The sequence below is a fragment of the Nothoprocta perdicaria genome, unplaced genomic scaffold (assembly GCF_003342845.1).
Source record: "Nothoprocta perdicaria isolate Ctin4 unplaced genomic scaffold, notPer1 scaffold_319, whole genome shotgun sequence".
Taxonomy (NCBI): domain Eukaryota; kingdom Metazoa; phylum Chordata; class Aves; order Tinamiformes; family Tinamidae; genus Nothoprocta; species Nothoprocta perdicaria.
Genome location: NW_020455554.1, coordinates 512,650 through 533,687, shown reverse-complemented (window position 1 = coordinate 533,687; position 21,038 = coordinate 512,650). Strand labels below are relative to the sequence as shown.

General features: G+C 42.9%; 1 protein-coding gene across 2 annotated transcripts in view; it reads left to right on the top strand.

Annotated features, from left to right (window-relative positions):
* The first annotated feature begins 1,036 nt into the window (after positions 1-1,036).
* CPPED1 (calcineurin like phosphoesterase domain containing 1) overlaps positions 1,037-21,038 on the top strand; it is a 45,626-nt gene continuing 25,624 nt past the window's right edge. The window contains exons 1-2 of one of the 2 annotated variants that reach the window (XM_026042955.1): positions 1,037-1,089; positions 9,103-9,321. In XM_026042955.1, coding sequence (XP_025898740.1) covers positions 9,168-9,321 — 154 coding nt within the window. In that variant the 5' untranslated portion in view covers positions 1,037-1,089; positions 9,103-9,167. Of the gene's footprint in view, positions 1,090-2,288; positions 2,421-9,102; positions 9,322-21,038 lie in introns of those variants that run through there. The other variant, XM_026042954.1, reaches the window with a different exon arrangement.

Sequence of the window (21,038 nt, the reverse complement as noted above, 5' to 3'; positions counted from 1 at the left end):
TAAAACTGCGGCCGTGGGGGGTGCGAAGTTCCGCTCTCTCTCACGGGCGCCCCACTGCCGCCGTGGGCACGGGTGTCCTCGTGCGGCCCCGCGCCACGCTGCCCTGGCGGGGCCGGCCGCACCCACGGGCTGCCGTGTTTTCTGGGGTTTGGGTCGAAATATTTGGCAGTGCTTGTTGCCAAATAGAGGAAAAATGCTAACTCTGAACATGTGAAATTATATATGTATACAGCCGCGCTGGCAACTTATTAATTGCAGATGGTCCTGGTGGTTTGGAACAGAACGCGTAGCATTTGCGGAGGGGACAGATGGCAGACAAGCCATSTAGTTGTAGCGACTGTACAATGGAATTATAACAAAAGGAGCCCTCAGAGGCACCRGGAAGGCTCCTGGACAAAAGCTGTGTCTAACAGCATCTTGAAAAATGACTTAATGAAACTTCTAAGAAAAATGATGATCTGGGTCTGCAGTTTCCAACTGTGCTGCTCTCTCCTGACGTGTCTGTGCTGCTTGGTGTTCTTTGAATAAATATTAACTGAGGCTTTTTCCACAGACGGGTTGTTTTTAGTCTTGTTTAGGACTTTCAGGCTGTCGTAGTCCAACCACCATCCCAGGGTATGCTGTTTCTGTGTCAGTATTTTACTTTGCTCTTTTTGAAGAGACCAAAGTTCAAGACTGTCTTTTAATAACTAAACGATTAGAAAAGCAGAATCACTGGCTGAAACACTGAGGCTAAAGTTCCTGGTGTTTTACAATGAAAATCAGTTATCTTTTTGTTTGTTTTTCCCTCTGCCTTTAGGGTTTGCTCAGAGTCTGCAGACGTGGTTACTTCTTGTCAAGCAGTTTGCTACACAAAATGTTTGTCACTAGCCAGCTGTGCCACAGGTGTTTCCTTCAAAATTTGAAAATGACCCTTGAGGAGCTTAATTTCCTTTCTCCTTGCTAGCCTGCTTGCTAAACCACATCCTATCCCCCTCTTGTTTAGGCTGCTTTCAGGTAGTGTGGAAGTTGTACAGATAACCTGCTCTGATCTGCTCCGGACACCTCATTTGTGTGCTACTCAGAAGCTCTAAGTTAGGGGGCCAAATTGTGAGTATGATCCATCGGGTGTCTCTGGTGGAATGAACTCTCCGTATGTTTTGGCTTTATCCTTTAAYGCATTCTGTCTCTCCTACCTATGTGCTTCAGAGTAGCCGTCTTCTGTGCTGTGCAGAGAATTTCTGTCGAAGGAGGTAGAACGCTTGCTTTCTTGGTAATTAAGCAAGTGATAATACCATCAAGCAGACTTCCCTCGTTCCTACCTGAGATTCTTACAGATGTGTGTGAGAAAACACCTGTGGTGATGCAGAGATGGGATGTTGCAGGAGGGAGCATCCCGCTGCTCCCTGGGCACAGCGCAATGCCCCCAGGTACTTGGGGTTTCCAGGTTGTTAGGGTATGTCCAGGCTGGCTGGCTGGGAAGAAAGTCCGCCCCTCCCTATGGGTATTCCTATTTGAATAACACCARTATGATTGCACTTTAAAATAAACAATCCTAGTTCCCCAGCTTAGCTTGGTTGTGAGAGGTATCTCTGATTTGAATCTGACTTTTTATCGGTTAATTTGAGGCTTTCAAAAGCTTGAATTGGAAAAGATAGTTAAAAAAAACATTGTGTACTTGTATTTTCAGTTCCAGTTGTGATTTTTATAAAAGGCCTTTATTCCTGTCTCTCTCACTGTTCTTTTGAAAACCGTAGAGCTACTTGTTGGTTGTTACTCATAGGGACGCTCTTTTATACTTTTGATCATCTTCATTATGCTTCCTTTCCAGACGTGAAAGTGCTAGACTAGTGCTCCAGACAGGAGTGCAATTTGGGTTCTACAGGAGTGTAATGGTGATGGTGTTTTTCTGTCCCGATGCCTATTCTTTTCCTATCTATGCCCTTTTTGTTGTTATTGAACACTGASGTGACTTTTATGTAGTGCTCAGAACTATCCCTGTTTGAAGTCAATGTTCTTTCCCTGGGTAGAACATCCTCCACTTTACCTTGAAGGTCGTGTGCTGCTTTCTTGAATGGACATGCCCAGTAATGGAGTCCTTTCGTAGCAATGTGCAAGCTGGCCTTATTTTTACTGTGGCAAATAGATTAATCTTAGCAAATTTCACTTCCTTGCTATTCAGTTGCTCTTAGGGAGCAACAGAACCGCATGGGATCTATGTGTCTGTCCATTTCTTTCTCTTTCTTACAAGTTGTTAATTTTACATATTTGTTTATTTGTGTGTGTACAAGGAGATCCCCAAGAACCTTTATTGTAGCTCTGCTAAATACAGGCTGGCCGATCTCCGAGAAGTGTCAATGGATTCTCCTTGCTGATGTGTGAAACTGTGAACCTGAGAGTAGAACATCTCTCTACAAAAGCCAGTGATAACTTTTTAAGAGGTAGTTACTGTCTTTGTAATACTTTATATTAACCTGTCTGTGTCTGTCTATCTGCTTGGCTGCCAGCTTTGTTGTTTACTAGTTATTAGATTGTTTTAAGATCTTTTTTAAGTATTAGCGTGATGTTGACCATCTTCCTGCTCTTGTAATGCTAGGGCAGTTCTAAGCAACTCCGTGGGTTGGCTCTTTTATCCTCAGTTACTTCAGAGTTTTGTGAACACAACCCTTCTATCTCTGGTGAGTCCTCTGCTGGTGTCTGTGAGGTRGGATGATGGCACTGGATTACAGTGAGCAGGGATGTCGTCTGGAGTGGCGCTTTGGGCATTTTAAAGGCTTGTCATGCCTTTGGAAGGTCTTTTCTAGGTTTCAGGTTTATGCTGCTTCCAGGTGCTCTTCACTCTTTTAGCTGGACTTCTTGGGCTGTTGCATCTAACTTTCCTGAATATAAGGTCTTTGTTCTTTTTTGGATGCAGCTTTAGTTTTGTCGAGGTTTTAGTGGCTTCCTTACAGCTGTTGTGTACTTGGGCCAAATTTGTTTCTGTCTTTCAGAAGTCCCTCTCAGTAAGTGCTGTGCATATGGTCACATATGCGAAAGACATATGGGGTAGTGTCTTTGAATACTTTTCATGCTGCCTTCAAGGATTTTTGCTCTTCTAAAAAGCTTCATAATTGCATGTAATTCCCCCTTTTTTGAAACTAAATACAGCTACAGTCGGATTTTTTTCTCYTTCTTTGCTTTCACATGAATGTTTAATCTTGGTAAATTATGATTACTGTTCTAAAGCTCTTCAACAGTAATATTTTTGATATGGGTTTTGCACTGATGAGAACAAGCCAAGAATTGTTGGCTAGCTGCTCTGTTGCCTTCCCAGTGTTGGCTCCAACTGTCGGATGAATTAGTCAAATTTTTAAGTGGTTTCAAGCAACTCTCTATGCTTTTACCTTGTCACATATAAGACATCCCTCAGTAATTACTCTTTACAAGAGATGTTTTATGCTCTTAAAAAATGTATTTCGATGTTTGTTTTCTTTTTCTGTTGTATCACAAAATAACTTACCTTAGCTGTGCCACAGAATCCATACGGCTGTTTCCAATGCAGTTTCTAAGGTACAGCTGAAAAATATAGCTGAAAGGAATGAAGGCTTCATGAGATTGTGAGCTGCTTTTGGGTCTGGACATATGGACAGTAATGACAGTAGCTTTTAAGTCTTTTTGATAATGTTTTAATGTTGAATAAAGAATTATATAGGATTTGGTCAAATTGATTTTTTTTTAAAGCTTTTCGAGAGCTGAGAGGAAGGAACAACGTATTTAAAAGGTAAAGTGCATAAAAACTTTACAGAAAAATGAAGTGAACCCCAGAACCACAGCATGTGCTATTAAAAATCCTGCCAGTATTACACTGTTGTGACAGGCCCACTTCTAGTGGTTTGCATGACCAACCTGTATATGTGTGTGTTTTATATATTTATATCTATTTGCGATATTTAGGCAAGGTGGAGGAAAAGGAAGGGGAAGTTAGGGATAAGCAAAAGTGCAAGACAGGAAGCTGWACCAAGACATCAGTTACTGCCCTCTAGAAAGGATGAGGTTAAGACTTAAATCCCATTTAGATCATCTGCGTTTCTTGTGTGTGATCACAAAATACTAGTGATTTTCCCTTGTGAATTACTGCTGCCTACTTTGGCCCTTCACAGAATAATCCTTAGGTAAAATTAGAAGCTGGAACCAGTTTTCAGCCTATACTACTATAAATACATTGTATTGATCCTGTCTGTGTAGTTTGGCTTGCATTGGAGCAGAGGAAGAGTTGAATGTTGAAACAGAGCCATAGCAGCATATTTTGGAGTTGGGCTTCTGTGCTCATCGACTGCACGGCTCTTAAGGAGGTCCGGGAACAAAAGGGATTTGGGATGGGAGTTTTCTGTGGCTCTGTAAGAGCARTTGAACAGCATCGCTTCTCCTTGGAAACTGGAGACTGTGTAGCAGTTAGCTGTGTGACAAGAATTTGTGGAGCACCGTGTGTGAAAAGGGACGTCTCCCTAAGCAATGAATGGTGTGCTTTGTCGCTTCGGAGAGGCGCTACGCGTGTGTATTCCTGTGCCATATGGACAAGCACGCGTGTGTTTTCATTGGCGGGCCTGGGGTTGATCATCTTTTTAAGAAGTTGCCATGGATATTAGAGATGTCATTTGAAGTCACGTAGCTCGCAGCACACAATGATTAACTTCAAATACAGTCAGCCAAGACAGAACGGTTGAGTGTGGTGCAGCCCCAGCCATCAGCTGCTTCAGGCACTCTGCTGCTTGGCCTGGCTAAAACCTCCTGCACTCTGTCTGCACAGCGGGACTTGCTGCCGAGAAGTATTTACTGTGCTGCAGAGGCTGACTGTGATTTGTATAGAACAGAGGCTGAGGGAGAGAGTGAGGGCCCGCGCTGAGGCAGGGGCTGTGGCGCCCCGGCCCCGCGGGAGAGACCAGCTTCTGTGGCTGGCCGAGTCCGTCCTGCCGCGAGAGACGAAGGCTCCGCGAGGAGCGCGAGCTCTCTGCAGAGCTGAGTCCTTGCACTGCATTTAGTCCCTTTTAAGACAGTTAGTATTGGAGCAGAAATGAAGAAATCTTGTATATTCAGAAATTCTGGGGTTTGTGGGAGAACTGACTGGACAGATATCAGGATGGGGCGTTGCAATGCATTTGGGGACTATTGTGTTTGATTTTTAATCTTTCTCTAAAAATTTAAAATAATAACCCATTACTTTGAAAGTAAATTTGTAATTCTTGCACCTGGGTGCGCAATCCAGGCACCAGCTCTATCTGAGAAATCTGCTGACTTCTACTTGGCACTTGCGTTCACTTGTTTATTTTAGAAGGTCACAAACAGCCTCTGTGCTCACAGCAATGAAGAGCCAGTTTGCAGTTGGCAGAGTCTCAGCTCTGCTCAATCTTGCTCAATGCAAGGTAGAAGGCAGAAAAAATATTTATTAATTGAATCCTAATCTTTTATTGATCTCCCTGGCATGCACTGTATCTGCTATGACTCTGTAGCTCATCTAAAAGCTTGAAATATAGACTGGACCTATGGACTGGAAAATTGAAACTCCTAGCGAGAGGAAACTTGGGAGCTCTCTCCCGGAGCAGCCCTCGCTGCTTTGGGAGGGAAGGCGGCAGCTGTCCTGTTCCTAACTGACGTTTTGGGAGCTGATCCCTGGGATGTGCGTGGTGGCAAGGTGGCCCCTGCAGGAGCGGCTGTCGCCATCCTGCTGGTGCGGCGCAATGAGCTCTGCCGCCCCCGGGCCGTGCTGGGGCCGTGTGGTGGGCCCGTCGTGGGCACCTGCCTGTTCCGCTCGAGGGTCCTGCCGCGGAGCCGGCCGGGACACAGAGCCTGGGGAACTCGGGAGGGCAGCGATCCGAGTGCGACTGAGGTAAAACACTTGCAAGGAGAAGGACTTGCTAGGTGAAAGCTGTGCTAGAGGCTTTGGCTTGACTTTCTCATTGCTGCTTCTGTGCCGTATTGGAGCAATCACACCGCGTGCTCTTGGGTTTTAAGCAAAATCAGACAGGTTGCTCAATCTGTGACATTTAGCTGGTTAACTGGACTGATGTTTTGGCTTGYACAAGTAGGGAAACCTTCCATGCCGTTGTCTGCTGACAGACCAGGGAGARCAACTGAGTCGCCTCCTGGCACGGAGGGATCCGGACCAGGGCGTAAGGCCTGGTGCAGCTGCAGGTTTGGAGCAGCTCCACTGTGCTAGTGCGCACTTGGTGCTGTTCTGCCCTTAGTTGCAGAAATCTCGTGTTCCTGGTTAAATAAACCTGCAAGGGGCCTTTAGAGTCCAACCCCGCTGCACGCGCAGGGTCCCCTGCAGCGTGTTACACAGGATTGCATCCGACATGAGTAAAGCAATTTTGTTTAAATAGTTGTAGGGATTTTTAAAAATAGGATTTCTAGTTGTCTGGATCAAACATCTGCAAAGAAGCTGTAAATACTTACATGGCCTTTTTTGGATAACTACCTGATAAATTATTTACCGCAGGAGTAGCTGTTTACTAAATTTTTTCTTCATTTTGTTCCTTTTCATCTTTTTTTTTTCATTTCTAAAGGAGAATACAGCCCACAGCTTCTGCATCATTTTCAATTTCTTTYTCTTTTCACCTCCTATCTCTTTCCTTTTCTCCCTGCTGTTCATCACTTCCACCCCTGCMTCTTCTGTCTCTTCTGGTGCTTGCTGAATGTGAGTACTGCACTCGCTTCTGAGATTCATCTCCCCTCTCCCTCTTCCTCCTTGCCTCACGTGACCATCACCCTCCCACTCGCACGGATGCGTCCGTGCACAGTCTGGGAACCTCTAGGGTACGAAAACCTTGAGAGCAGCCCTACTAGTGCGGGAAAAGCAGCCTGTGGAGCTGCTGTGCAAGAGCCCGTGCCTTGCAGGCTGCCTGGCCTCAGCGCGGCAAGCCGCCCGGCAGCGCGTGGTGCTCGCCAGGCCGCTGCCGGGACGCGGTGCCCGCGGTGCCCGCGGTGCCGGGCAGCCCAGCCGCCGCCTCCCGCACAGCGGGAGCCTCTCCTCCCGGCAGCTCCCTGCCCTCTCAGGCCGCTGGGTAAAATTACTGCTTTCACATTAGCGCACAATAAGTCATTTCCTCCCCACTAATGGAAAAACGTCTMTTCCGAGTTGCTGGGAAAGGGACAGGTGTGGAGAATCCCTGCGGCGTTTTGAAGGCATTTCCGTGATTTCTCGGAGCGCGCCTGTAGCGAGTCCGAGTACCCTGCTGCTCCTCTACAACAAGCTGCCCTTTCCCACCTTCCCTTTTGTAGTTTTCTTTCAGATGGGTTGTGAAAGATTTCTACCTTTTTATGATAGCTCGTATAAGTTGATGTCCCTGCCCAACAATACCTTTGATGTAGCACGTAAGCTGATTTCTATTGTAGCCATATTTTTCATTTTCCATGCAAGAGACAAGATAAAAACATAAATGATTTTTTGTCATTCAGCTAGTTCCATAAGGCTTCTAATGAAAACTCATGGATAGAATAAGTTATGTAATTGGAAAAGTTAATTTCATTTCAGAATTAAAAGCTAATGAGTGGTTAAAACTTCCCATCTATAAAATATGATTATTATTTACAGCAAGGCAATGCTATTGTCAATTAATAGACAATGTTAACTGATGATAAATAATTTCATTTAGAAATTAAATATTACATTAAATGAAAGGCAGAATCCTACATTTGGCAGTGGGAACTGATGTTATGGCAACACGTTACAGTTACCAGCAGCTCCTGGGACCTGCCGCTAGTGCTGCAGCCTCAGCCTGGCTCTGTCCACTGCACGAGAGACAAATTCTGACCCAAGTTTTCTGATTTTTCTTGAATTAAACACAGCTGCCTCCTTACAAAGCACAGGGCGGGCTGGAACCAGGAAAGCTAAAATTCAAGTGAATCAGCACTAGGATGACCCTTTCTCCTGACCTTATAAAGAAGGACTCAAAATCCATGCTGTGGACATAGCTTGTGGTTATGTGGTGTTAATGGGGGACTAATATAGTATTACCTCAAACTGTGTTTCAGATCAGGCTGACATAATACATAAATTTATTTATGGATTATATTTTAATTTGAAATCACCATTTTCTTTTTTTCTTCAGATTCAACTATGGATTGATGTAGGCAGTGACTTTTTAACAATTGAAATGCTGTTAAAAATAACAGTAAAAATAAAAAACAGCCCGCAGGTCAGACAGGCCTGGCGAGCAGCGAGAGCCGAGCGCCGCTGTGCAGACGCCGGCACTCAGGATGCAGCTCGGTGCATTCGGGCAGCTGGAGAAACCGCAGGGCACTCGTGTTTGCTTCTTGCCGAGGACTGCGACTGCAGGCTAGAAGGTTGCGTACTCGTTTGTGCTTACCATTTGCAGCCAAATGTAGCTTTATTTGCCCGGTGTTTTTCTTTAGTGTGCTTGCAGTCAAGGCAGTCCTATCAATCAGGGTGGTTTTTTTTTTTTTTGTGGCACATCTTATTACAGAGAAACAGTGGAAGAAAAGCTGCAGAAATTGTGTTATTCCTTTCGCCTTTGCAGAGGTAAATTTGCTTCTAAGTTTCCGTCTTTTCAGTATAGGCATCGAGCTGTTATGGAGGGTCTCCATTAACATTTTAATTGTTACTACTAATTCTGGGATTTATTTTTTTCCTGTCCTTGGTTCTGTTCTTTGTCTTCAGTTTCAAGTTAAAGAATTTGTTGGATCTAACTTCTCCCCCAAATTTTAGGAACAAAATGCTCTTAACTCCTTAATTTAAGGACAAATTTACTAGCATCGTAGAATGTGTGGGTGTATTTAAATTTGTTAGCTGAGCAATAATTCAAGTGGATGAATCAACCAAAATCGAATGGTATATGTTGTGCTCTACCCTGAACTTTGCAGCACTGTTTGCTGTGTTCTTCTTGCACATTTCCTCAAGTCAAACTTCCATTGCTATGTGATACAACTAGATTAATATACTTATCCTTATGCAGCTAGACATTAGAGGAAATGTTTGTACCCCAGCTCTTATATTCATGCACTATTGTTTCCACAGAATTATATACCTTTAAAGTGGCTACGGCTTATTTTGGTGAAGATTCACTTATGCTTGGAAGTTCTTGTCCTCTTTTTCTAAGTTTACGTAATATTTCTCCGTTTGTTTAGATGAGGAGTATGAATGGAAGGGACCTTTCTACTTCATCCAAGGAGCAGATCCTCAGTTTGGGCTGATGAAAGCTTGGGCCATTGGAGACTGTGGCAATGGAGGCGATGAGTGGGGAGAAGAGATCAAGTTAACGGAGCAAGCAGTGCAAGCTGTCAACAAGCTGACCCCAAAGCCCAAGTTCTTTGTGTTGTGCGGAGATCTCATCCATGGAATGCCAGGTAAGACAACTGGGAGTAGCTCTGTTTTCCTTATAGTTCAGATTAGCAACAAGATTGGTTTCATTTCCTTGACTTCACAGTGCTCTTTCATGGAATCTGATATTGCACTATTTTCATGTTTGGAGAAAACAAATGCWTGTCAAATTATTCGTGAGTATTTTGCTTTCATTTGGCTTCCTGTATCATTCGGTTCAGCTGTGTACTTCTGTTGCTGTTTCTTTCGGTGACCTAAGGAAATTGTCCTTGAAATAAAAGTCCTTAGAGGAAACATTAAAATTCTGTCTTCTAAGCAAATTGCTTTCAGAAGCTAAATGGGCGCTCTAGCCATTGGGCAAACAGTGCTAAGAAAAAAAATAGCTATGGTCTTTTGAGTGCCAAAATTGGATAGAGCGCAGAGAATTGTCTGAATTCCACCATCTAAATTCAACCACTTCAATATTTGAATTCTTTAAATGCAGAAAGTCAGCAAATTGTAAAATTCAACTTGTAGCTTTCTGTCCTGTTGCTCTAGCACTGGGACTTGTGTRTTTTTATATACTAAGAGAATAAAAACAGCAGAACATATAGGAAGGTGTGTTGCAAAGTTTTACCATTAAAACTGTAAAACAGACTCATAGTTCGTTACTTTGTTGTTGGCCAACATCTCTGGTTGCCTTTCCAYTGCTGAAGGAATTGTGCTCCTACTGGGAGTGTTGCTTTCAAAGCCGAGGTGGCTGCTCAGACAAGGGGCCGCTGCTCTTCACAAAGCCACCGCCGCTCCCTTTTCTCTTAAGTTGGGATATTTTACTCAAACTGAGGCTGACTTTGCATCTTGCTTTTTCATAGTGTATATGAAAAGGAGGCTGTGTTATGCCACTGAGCATAATTTTAAAAAGGTTGCTTTAGTATCACAACTGAATCCCCAGTCACAGGAGAGCAGGGGGTTACATTCAAGTTCCTTTTTTCATTTTGCTGCTCCAGAGAGGCGCTTGGAACTCCTTCCGTTAAAGTTGAATTTTTCTCCCCGAGATTCGCATGTGCTAAAACAGACTCTATGGATCTAGGAAAAGGGAGGCTGTGGTAGTAGCTTCGGATGCCTGAGCCTGCACTGCGATAGAAGCAGAGCAGCTCTATCCTAACTTCATCATTAGATCTTACAGGCTTCTTTTAGAAAATACGGTTTTGAATCAGAAATAGACCCATTAGATCATAATACAGTTCAARAACCATTTTAAAATTCAGTTAAGCGAGAGATGCAAGTTTCCTAATAGGTCCTGTTTAACTTCTGATACAGATAACAAGCTTTCGTATCCTAAATATAAGACAGAAAGATCTCTCACCTTCCACTTTAAATAAAAGTTCTTATTGGGAATGAATAAAACAATGATCTTACCAGTTACCAGTTGACATGTGGTCTCAGAAGCATCTATAAGAGAAATATCTTCTCTTTCTCAGCTTTGATAACAAGCAGACCTGCAAACAGCTTTAGTGATGGAGTTGACAGCAGAGTGATCTACCAAGCAGACTTGTTAACATAGTGTCTTCTGTGCTTTGCTTTACACATTGCTTTGCACCCAATATTGTGCTGCTTGGTTCTTGTTTGCACAGTATGGTTTTGAGTCTCTGATAGAGACTTTTCACTAGTTCCTTCTTTATCAAAAAATTGGAATTTGAAACCTTAACTGGGCCTCAAATTCACTGGCATTATTATAGGTCAGAACAGTTTCCGGGATAGAACAATATAAACCCCASAGAATGTATCTTTACTAGAATCTGTTGTCTGCAACCTCGGTAGGTTCTTCATGTTTTATATCTGCTTATTTGAACTTTACTGGTTTTCTTGGTCCATTAATTTTGGAAGCGTCGGTTCCAAACAGCTCAGCCAGAATCATAAGCTAATCTCTTCCGGAGAAGCATCTTGCCTCCCACTAGACTTTCAGTTTGTGCCAGTGATCCAAATGTGCTGTTGCTTTTAGGATCCCTTATAAGTGACGAGGGAACTATGGGCATAAGTGTTCTGCGTCCTATTGAGAAGAAATTTTGTACAAACGAAATTAAGTAATCCAAGAATTTAAGTAAACTTCAATTTCTCCTRAATATTTATCAAGAGTTCCTAAAACAATGCAAAGAGTTCTGTCTAAATATTTTTGTCTGCATTGACCTTAAATATTATTAGAAGGCATTTTCAGTTAACAGAGTGCCAGCTACAGAGAGCTTGAATAAATTTCTGGCTTCTGTTGGGTACTTAATGACTGCTATGATAAATGAGTCTGGAAATACACAGAAACTCAAGTGCCGCAAACTGTTTTTTTTGTTGTTGTTGTTGTTTTTTGTTACAGATTTCTCTAGTCATTATTATGCCTTTTACTAGTCTGTGTCTGATATTTCCATAATATTTTAAATACAAATCTGTTAGAATAAAAATGGTATCATATTTTACTAACAAACATGTAAAAGAAACTGAACAGATTGTGCTGCTGAGATCACTTGCATTCCTTGCAATACATTTGCTGTGCATTGTAGAAATATTTGAGGCAGCCTATAGCAATTTTCAAAGAACTGCAAGAAAGAGCAGTTCTTTGCCTCACTTGGCCCATGTGGGCCTGGGCCTGCTTTCCCACTGTAAATGTAGCTTGCAATTTGCAAGTACTACAGGTAAGCAATAAGTTGTTCAAGTTCTAATATTGCTGGTTTTAAAATTTATATTCTTTAACCAGTCTCAGGTAGTTGTGAAATAGTTAAGGAAATACATTACTACAAGGGATTTTAGAATCTTCACCTGGAACAATTCACTTCTACKTTTGTATTTATATACATGACTTGCTGTTCTGTCAGTGGGTAGACATGTAGAGACAGTTTGATAGTCAGCTGTTTGTCTTGCTCTGCAGAAAGACAGAGATAGAAGTGRCTCCTCCTGCAGCCAGGACGGGCCTGTGGTTCAGCCTTCAGTGAGCTGCCCGGGGAGGCAGGTACAGGTCCCGAGTCAGAAAGGTGCTTTATGGAAAACAGCTCCAAGTAGGCTTGTTTACAGGGATTTAAAAATGCTTAAACAATGCTTTAAATTAAGCTGTTTGTATATTTTGGAGAAAGTGACATATAGAGCTTTTCAGAACATCTTTATTGTCACTTGTTTTCTCACTTAGCCCCTGGAAGAAAAACACCATCAAMATAGAAGTGTCAAATAAAATACAAAGAAAATATATTCTGAAGTGAGACAACTCACGCCTTGCTTTTAAAATACCTTACCAAGATATTTATCAACAGTTTCTTTGATCTGGCTTGTTAATAGCTATTTTTGTTTGAGACACTGCAAGATTTGGCATTGAGAAACCAAGATGTTGGCTCCATAAGAACTTACTTGTTGCATACACATCATCAAAATGGAAATCCCCTGAGGTTAGAATTGCAACCTTCCCATGTTTCTTGCAGTGATAATTTTTGGGGGTCTTGGAACAACAGTCACATTTTCTAGTTTTCTGCTACGTTCCATGCGAAATTGTAGGGATTAAGGTAATTTCCTTGTTATGAACAAATAAACTSTTAACTTCCTTCTCTTAATGAAATCCTAATGTATTTCTGCACCTGTGATGAAAAGGATCCGCTTTATGGCAGTGTCACTGGCACAAGTCTCTCTGCACTGAGGCCGGTACTAATACTGTGCCTGAGATTTTGTGCTTCTCAAATACAGAGAATATGAGAACTTTTACAGYCAGTAGCTCTTCAGATTTCTTGAATGCGTAAGTATTTGGAGGAGTGAAAACCAGAGCTAGTATTTCTTTTCCTGGATTAATTTCAGTATGTTCTAGCCAGGGATGTTTAGGTCCTCATAAAGCATGTTTATTATAGTGATATGGCTGTGTAGTCTTTTCAAGTTTCCCCTCAGTGGAGTCTCTCTCGGCTACTGTGTCAATGCCTTTACCATGTTAGTTCAAGAAAAGGAAGGATGAAAAGGATTTAAAACACTTTTTTTTTTCTTTTTTTTTTTTTTTCCCCATGAGGCAAAAGTCAGAGATGGCATACAACAAGTCGTTGATTTAAGTTTAATAATACTTAGTTGGGCTTACACTTACCTTAGTTTCTCAAATTGAGGATAGCCTTTTAAATGACTAGCAAGCTTCAGCCGTATTAAAACAGACTAGTGTGTTTTGTCATGRCGAGCTGTGTGTAAAGGGTGACTGTTTCACTGGGGCTTTAGAGCTGCGGCAGTGCTGAAAGCTTCAGAAAAGGAGCTCCAAGAGACCTCCGAACTCCAGCAGCTCCAAGTGATGAATAGGATCCTGATCAGTGAGGAAGCAATCAAGCAGAGCACTTGGACTCCATTACAGATGTCATTAAAGGAACAAAGTAATCAGTGTCAGTATCTTGGTATTTAGCTGCTGATTAAAAGTAGTTTGTACTCTGAATATTATTTTCAAAAGTTTTTCTTGATTACATAATCAAGAATAGGATATCTATTCCTGGTAGCACTAATATTGTGGTACTTAATGACGAATTTTAAGCAATACCTTCCTTATTCTGCAACTCTGTTACTAAAAATAATTTCTGTAGGCTTGTTAGATACTTGAGTGCCCTGATAATAAAGACTTTTATTTCCACATACATTGGTGTGAATTAAGCTAGTATGCCATAACCTAGTGTGGCAAAAATGGTAGTCTTGAAAATGCAAAATGTATTTGTTTCGCTGCATTATTCTAAAACTTTGGAAATGTATTTCTGAAAGTACTTTGCATCATATGAAGTTGAAACCTTCCATTTCAGTTGTTGTAAACTGATCTCTCCGAGTCACAAACAAAAGCCAACCAGTTTTTCAACCATCAAGCAGTGAAGCATCCCAACCCGCTGGCTCYGTGAGGGGATGGAGCGCCGTGCCGTCCCCATGCCATCTGCCAGCTTGCTCGGCACCTTTGGGTGCCTCCCATCTCATCTCAAGGACTCATTCAGGTTGAAGTTCTTCAGGAGATGCGTGACTGAATCCTCTTCCCTTACTGCTACTTCCTCTGCTCCTTGAACCGAAGGTGAAGCAGCACTGAGTACTTCAGCTTTATCTGCATCCACTGAGGTTAGCTCACTGCCCACTGAGGAATGAGCCCACATTTTCTTTGTTTATTGTTTTATGACTAATGTCATAGTAGAAGCTGTTGTGGCCGCCCATCATATCTTTTCCTAGTTTCAGTTCTTCCTGACACCACCTCTGCGTGGCCAAGCCATGTTTCACTATTGCTCCTTTAAAGCCTCTCTTTTCTTGCATCTCCTTTTGCTCTGACACTTGTCATGAGTTCTCCATATAGCCCAGCCGTTTTTCGGGTGTGGATCAGGCTGCCCCTTTCATGGCCGGGAGGAGGTTGCCCATGAAGACCTGTTGAGTCTCTGGAACTCTTTTGCTTTCCAGAGCTGCCTCCCCCAGGATCACATCTGCAGCTTCTCCRAGCAAACCCAAGGCTGCTTTTCTGGAGCCCGCTATCCGCTTCCGTGTCTCACTGCCCACGGGACCTGGATCCCAGCCCACGCAGCCCCACACAGCCCCGGCACCTCTGCTGTGGACAGCAGGTCAGCATTGGGTGTCCTGGCCTCCCTCCCAGGGAGGTTTTGGCAGGGGTCAGGAACATTAGTCTCCCAAGGGAACAAGGATCTGTCATGTGGAGACTTTCAGACCTGTGTCCCCCAGGGGCTGCTCCATAGCACAGGCCCCTCTTGGTGCTGCCGCCTGCCCYGAGGCTGCTCCTGCCCAGCTAACTGGCCTGTCCGTAGAGCCGCTCCGCACGCCAAAGCTGCTCCCCCACGCACAGGGCAGCCCCTGCCCCTGCTTTCCTGCCTGCCTTGCCTAATTCGCTTCAACAGCATCAATAGCCTTCCTCCTTCATCCCCTCACTGYAGCATAGATCAGTGCTGGAAGCAGTGTCTGCATTTCAGCACCGTTAGTGACAACAGCAGAGATTGCAGCTCCTCRCGAGGTTATTCCGTTGAAGAAACAGAAACACTGACTTGTGAAACTGAGACTCTGGCAGCTTTTTTTTATGACTGAATTATTTTGGAGGAAATTGTTAAATGTGTTTTTTTTCTTAATGGTACTACTGCTGTCAGTAACTTGATGGATGTAAGTTTTATCTGGCAAGGTCCTTTATGTGGAGTAGTTTTAGACCAGGTGTTTCATTATTTTTCATTAATTGCTCTGCTTACATGGGTGAAAGAACAAGTAAGAYAGCAAATCGCCTGCAAACTTTACGTAGCTCTGCCTGTAATAAAATGTAACTGTTTAGAGACTAAATGAAACGAGTCTTGTCTAATAATGTGTATAATCAAAAAAGTGGTAGAACTTGATTAAGCTTCATCTGTTAGCAGTGTAGTAATGGATCAGTGAACGAGTAATGTTTGTGCTCGCACTTTCAGATTGATTCATTTGTATGTATATATTAATTAGAAGAAATCAAAAGCTCTAGAATTGGAAAGTATTATGGCACTTCAAATACACTGTGAATACTTGTACTAATTTGTTTGGTTAAGTGAAGGCATTACTCTCTAATACACGCTTTTTCCTGCCTAGATCATTATATGCTAAGTATTCTGACATCAGCCTTTCCAGTTGGTTAAGCCCAAATAGTAAAAATTTCCGTTTTTTTTCCTGCACCTCTGTCTTGCCTTATTAAATGGTTAATTAAGGGCTTTCAGTATGTTGTCCTCATTTTTAACGCATTTCTGGAACAAATCTGTTTGTGGTGCAGGAATGTCCCTGTCTTGCTGAGGTGAGTGGGAACGGGGCCGGATGCCCTGAAGAGCCTCAGGCACTGCCYGCTTCCCAGCTGTGCCTCCCGCCGCCGGCTCCGGCAGGGCCCTGTTCACAGCRCTTGGAGCTGCTGTTGCGGAGGCCTTTTCCCTACAGCAGCCACCTGTGCCGCTTTCCTTGCATTCATTGCAYAGGCCAAATCAACCTAGAAAATTCTGTAAGTCATGGGAGAAGAGGAAGTCGTATTTGAAATGAACAGAATTCTGATACAAAAACTCCCTTGTCTCAATTCCTCTGACATACCTAGTGCATTAATTATGATGACACTTCCTGTAATAAATCTGTCTATATTTTCATTTATCACATTAGCTTCAGAAGCAATTGCCTGTCTTTAGTTCTGGCTTGAGATGGCTGTATATCCTGAGACGTGACTTTGCCAGTTCGTGCTTTTTTATTCACTCCCAAAGTCTGTGGATTTTTTTTTTTTTTATATAGACTTTTATTCTTTTTATAGCTGATCAAATATTTCAATGATCTTATTCATTTCAGTCACTTTTCATCTTTTTTTTTTTTTTTCCCATTCTATCTTTCTTGGCTTCTCCCTGAATTTCCTGTCTTGCATTCCTCCTAGAAGAAAAGGAAGGTCGTGGGGAGGGAAGGAAGCTCCAAGAACTTGTTGTCTGGAATGAGGGCAGCTTCGTGCCCCTTGGGCCTCAGCAGCACTCGCTCGTGAAGGAGGCTGGCCTGGTTCTTGGCACTTGTTTCGCAGACCTGCCGTGGCCTCTGTGCCCTGCAGGCCCTGGGGCTGCTCTGTTGTGTCTCGCTGGCTTCTGGCTTGCRGAGCTTCGCGCCTTGTAGCTCCATTTTGCTCCTGGAACTGTGAACAGTTCGGTTTTGTACTTTGCTGAATGAACCAAGAGTGATGGGAAGTCTCAAGTACCTGGTTTAGGAGGTAAAATTTCCTTCCTGCAGAACTGTTCACATTTTATCACTCCAGCACAAGAGGAGAGCAAAAACAACCCCTACCAGAGCACCATGTAGATCCGTGGTGGAGGCATGTACTCGGTGGGGAGGAGTAGATGATATGGATTCAGACTTTTATTGGCCAAAGAGGTGATTACACCTCAGTCTCCCTCAGCCTAGCTGAGTTTTTTAAGTGTCATTTAAGTAACAAGAGCACCTTGCAGTGCTGTGATGGAAGGGTTGCAGTACGGCAGCAAAGGGGTCTGTGAGGAATGGCTGTAGCCAATAGAACATATGACTGCAGTAAAAATTGTGTACCTAGGCTAAATATAAGATCTCATTAACTTCTTCTGGTCTGCTACAAAAAATGTTTCCTTAACTTTCAGACAATTTTTAGATATGTGCGTCAGATAGTTGTTTCTCCGGTAGAATAAACATCAGCCTTGTTTTCCTGTGCCAATACATCTTCTCATGTGTTCATCCATTTGCATGCATCCAGAAATACATTTCAAATTCTCAATTTATGGCTATGGTACTCGGCTGTAAAAATGACATAAATTGATATTTTTTCAGACACAGACCAGTTAGAGCTTAGYGAAGAGAAGTTATCTGGGGAGAATTAAACTGAAGCTGTCAAGTTTACACAAAGCTGCCCAATCTCGATGCTATAGTAATAAGAAACGTGGGTGTGTGTTACCAGCATTGACATGATATTAAAATTTGTGCAAAGGGTTGTTATGAGTTAATCTAGTATTAGGAATCTGAATCTGTAAGGATGCTCTTCATAATGCAGAATGTATAGTGTTTAAAAATAATCTCCATGGCTCTCACTGGCGCAAACCAGCTTCCCGAGTTACATTCTGCCCGGGAGAGATTTTGTTGAACCCACCAGTGCTGACCTCGGCCTGAGGTGCACCAGGTGGCAGTCAGGGGAGCGTGGAGCTGCAGAGCCTTTGGCTCGTGCAGCGTGGTGGAACATGTGTGCTTTCGAAGTGCCTCCCTTGGAAGCGGAACACGGTAAAGCGCCTTTACAGAGGCGCACTCCTGCTTCCCAGTGCTTCTCTCTTGGCCCTTGGTGCTTGCTGCCCATCTTCCCTCTTGGTGCCAGTTAGACTGTAAGATCTTCCAGTATTGCCTGTTCTTGCTATGCAGTGCAATGTAGGTTTGGGTTTGCAAGGAGAATAAAAATTCCAGGAAGGACCAGTGTCACAGTCACAGCTGTTGTGTTAGATAAGTTTCGGATGCTACTAAAGAAGATGCTTTGAGTGTAAATGTCTACAGCGTAGTTGAGGTAATTACATTTTTTTCCCTGTATTTGGATGTAAAATTAAATGTGCTAAAAAGCAAACCATTGTAGCAACAACTGCCCTTCTGTCCGACATACATCCATGCAACCGGAAAAAGAGCGTGGGATGAGTGACCCTGCGTGAGCAGGGGGTTGGGCTAGATGACCTCTGAGGTCCCTTCCAACCTTAAGCACTCTATGATTCTGTGAGAGCTTGGGGAGCAGCTGGACCTGCCGGCCAGGCGTCCAAGCAGACACCGTCAGGTGTCTGTCTGATGTCTGTCTGAGGGGCTGTTCTGCCCTACGAACTCTGTTTCTGCCCTCAAACACTCTCCTCAGCAAAGCTCCATGCAGATCCACTCAATGTGATTAACTACAGTTTTGGGGGCCTTACTTTATGCTACGCATGAACAGCAAATAAAATCACTGGCGTTGTGTGTCCTAAAAATTGCATAGCCTGCTCTGTAATCATGTGCTCCATCTACATGGTTGTTTTTCATATAATAACAGAGGTGATTACATGCAGTAAGGTTTCAACAGCAGGTGTAAATATTAGGATTCTAAGTTCATATTTAGGCAGCAATTAGAGGACATGATTTTCCAATCAGCGCTTCTGTATGTGAGTTCTGCTTGACAATTTGATGATCTGGATGCCAGGTGAGTTGGACATCCTGCCTTCGTACAATCAGTACCTCTTATAAACTCTGACACGTACACTGTCGAGAGTGAAGTTATTTATACCCAGAATATACAGCTTCGCAACTGAGGAACATCAAAGTTGATAGCTCTATTGTGCAGATAGTGGTGTGGTTTCATTTCTGTTTATAATCATGGGAACGTTTGAAAGCATTCTTTCTCCTGAGAGAATGACTAACCGGATTACCTTGAGCTCCTTTCCCACTCCCAGATTTGATGTGCAGCTGCTGCCTGCAGATCAGGATACTGCTCATATTTCTGTTAAATATGAAGGATGTGAAGGTGACTTTCTTAAAAACTATAGTTTTTGTAGATGACAAATCTCAAAGCATGGGCTCCAGCATCTGCCTTAGAGGGTAACTGGAAAAACTCCAACTTGTTCAGTTTCCTGAATCAAGCAGAAAGTGCTACTGTAGTAAATGTTTCTAGACAAAACAGTAGATTTTCAATCTAGGTTGTTCTTTTTCTCTTCACTCATAGGAGTACGTTCCTACTGGGAATAGTTTGAACTCTTCCTTACAGAGCAGTCTTGGATGTGACCAGGAAGGATCAGTGAATATTGGTATCAGTAAGAACTGAAGCTGGTATCTCCCAGAAAGTTTTAGATGTCTTTCAGTTTTGGGTTCACTGTTTTCTGAGACAGATTGTTAAAGTAATCTTAAAGTAGGTGTTTCACATGTTATATTTAATAAAGCCAKCAGTTATTGCATATTAAGTTTTTTCTTCCTCTTCAGCAAATCTTTCACAGAAGTTTAATGTACAGACTTGTACATTTTTGGTAGTTCTGTATTTTAATTTCTGGGACGTAYTTTAGTCACCAACCAGTAACGCTTTTAATGGAAGAAGACTCAGAGGAGGTTTTTCACTCTGCTAAAAGTGAGAAATCCAGGGCAACATCCAATATCTTCAGACTAAACTTTTATATGAAAACTGCACTTCTCGTGGTATGGGCTGTCTAAAAGGACCCGCTCGGAGAGTCCTGAACTCCGACAGCTCTAGCAGTAGTTGTGCTTCATCCCTTAAGATTATTGCACTGCCTTGTTTGCATTTCCCTTACTGAGCTGGTCAAAATTTGGAGCCCTTTGTTGTTCCTARTGGGTTTTGCAGCCAAGAACTTACGGGAATGTTGTAGTGCTGAAAATGTTTGCAAATGTGCAAGCTGCCATTTTAACCTCTGTGAATCAAATAAAGGGCAGAAATACGTCAGGCCCCATAGAAGTTTTTAATGCATATGCTGGATTAGCAAAACATTCTGTAAAGGGAAGTTTGATAATGCTTAATACTTGTCTCAAAGAGAGATTTATCAGAGTAAATCAGGTTGAGAAGTGCTTTTATTATTGATTTTGAACTATCATTAAGTAAAATATTTTGCCAGACAGAGAAAAATTAATGAAAAACAAAGAAACAAAGACTTTCTGGATAAAATTGCTCTATCTGCCCTTGAGGAAAATGTATATAGSATCAGATACTTTATGTAATTTTATTTTTACCAAAAAATGCTGGTACATTGGATTTGCTGTATAGCAAGTATGTGTATAGCAGGTTAAAAGAAGTTGTTTCTGCAGATACAGTGCTTCGAATACGGTTGCAGCTTTAAAACAGGCCAGTGAGCGCGTGGCCATTGCGGCGCCAGCCSCTCCGCCTGCGAGCAGGCGCCTCGGCCCCGGTGGGAGCAGTTCCGCAGGTTTCTACTCGTCGGGAGCCAGCTGGGCTGCCTCCGGCACACGCGGAACATTCCAGCAGAATCGGAAGCTAAATCCCAGTTCCTTTGTCTGTGTCACTGGAGGTTGGTAACAGAGTGCAAAGGGCAAGAATCACAGCCTGGCCTTACAGGTACAGGTAAAAGTAAYGGAGATGAAAAGTTTGCACTGAATCTGTCTGGATGTAAATGCTGTGACTGTGGAACACAGGGTGTACATTTGTAAATAGGATAAATGTTTTTTCTTCACCTGAAATAACGAGCAATGTTTAAATTTGATCTAATTTGCTGCCAATAAATTAGTGTAAACTAAGTTAACCCACCGAGTGCATTTCCCCGGCTGCTGCAAGCTATCACAGGCTTTGCTATGCCGG